The sequence below is a fragment of the Pyxicephalus adspersus genome, chromosome 6 (assembly GCF_032062135.1).
Source record: "Pyxicephalus adspersus chromosome 6, UCB_Pads_2.0, whole genome shotgun sequence".
Lineage (NCBI taxonomy): Eukaryota > Metazoa > Chordata > Amphibia > Anura > Pyxicephalidae > Pyxicephalus > Pyxicephalus adspersus.
This window is the reverse complement of record NC_092863.1, coordinates 69,807,310-69,808,332: the sequence shown is the minus strand read 5'-3', so window position 1 is coordinate 69,808,332 and position 1,023 is coordinate 69,807,310. Positions and strand designations below refer to the sequence as shown.

Here is a 1,023-nt window from a genome sequence, read left to right as displayed (position 1 = left end):
AGGGTGTAAAAGGAAACTTTATTGGTGGGGTGCAGACATCAAAATACAACCTTATGAAACATGCTAATAGTTCCATAAACATAACAATTTAAAGAACACTAATTACTCACTCTTTGTGCGCTCGTATGAAATGAGTTTGTGTTTTACCAGCTCCCGCAGAACTTTGTTGCAGCCACCATGTTTGAGACTGGCTATAGAGGCTATTAAACTCGCTGGCACGATCTCATGGTTCTTCATACCCATCTCCACCTAAATGGAAACAAAGATTTTTTTTTTATTAGAAGGTAATTCAAGTTATATGACTGCAGGTTATCACAGAATACTCTCATATCCTGAAAAAACAAACAGAAGTAAACCTATTTGAAGAGAGGTTAGTGTTGTAAAATTTAATGCAGACAGACATACTAACTCCTAAACGTTAGTACACCAGCTATGTCCTGAATGGCACAGCAAGTTTCCACAAAAGGTATGAATGATACCTCATCACATCTACAATATCTGTTACTATGAGCTCTGGTAATGTCTGCAATAATGCAGCACAGTAGTATAAATCGGCCACTTCAGTGCCAACATACCTAAACCCCTCTATGTTATCAGACAGGTTTTACAGATCTGTGATGTATTGAATTCTGACACCTTCTTCTTATATCCAATATGAAGTGTTTCAGCATTTTGAGAGATGAAATGAATAAATGTTATTGTTTTAATGTTTGATATGATTTTAAATAAATGGCTATATTTTGAATATACTCATGATATCAATTGTTGTTACTGACTAGTATGTTTATCTGAATTGGATCAATCAAGAGATGTGGCAGTTGTTAAGGTAGTAACCAGGAGGAAGACCAAATCTTCTATGTTCAGAACTTTGAGTTGGTTTTCTGTGGGATTAGACAAGATAGGATAGCCTTGTCCCTCTTTAACACCTATCAATAAGCCTTGATCACCCCTGATAATGTCGCAGGTTCACCACAAGCCTAAAATATTAAACAACAAACTTCCACGCAAAACAATGTAACCCTT

The 1,023-nt window shown here is 36.1% G+C and overlaps 1 protein-coding gene across 1 annotated transcript in view; it reads right to left on the bottom strand.

The window, feature by feature from the left end:
* The window catches only part of RIOK2 (RIO kinase 2), a gene marked incomplete in the record, with an annotated part of 21,191 nt that extends 20,923 nt beyond the window's left edge, over window positions 1-268 (bottom strand). Inside the window, 1 exon segment of the mRNA XM_072416134.1 lies at window positions 111-268. Within this exon segment, the coding sequence (XP_072272235.1) occupies window positions 111-243 (133 nt within the window).
* Window positions 269-1,023: the final 755 nt, after the last annotated feature.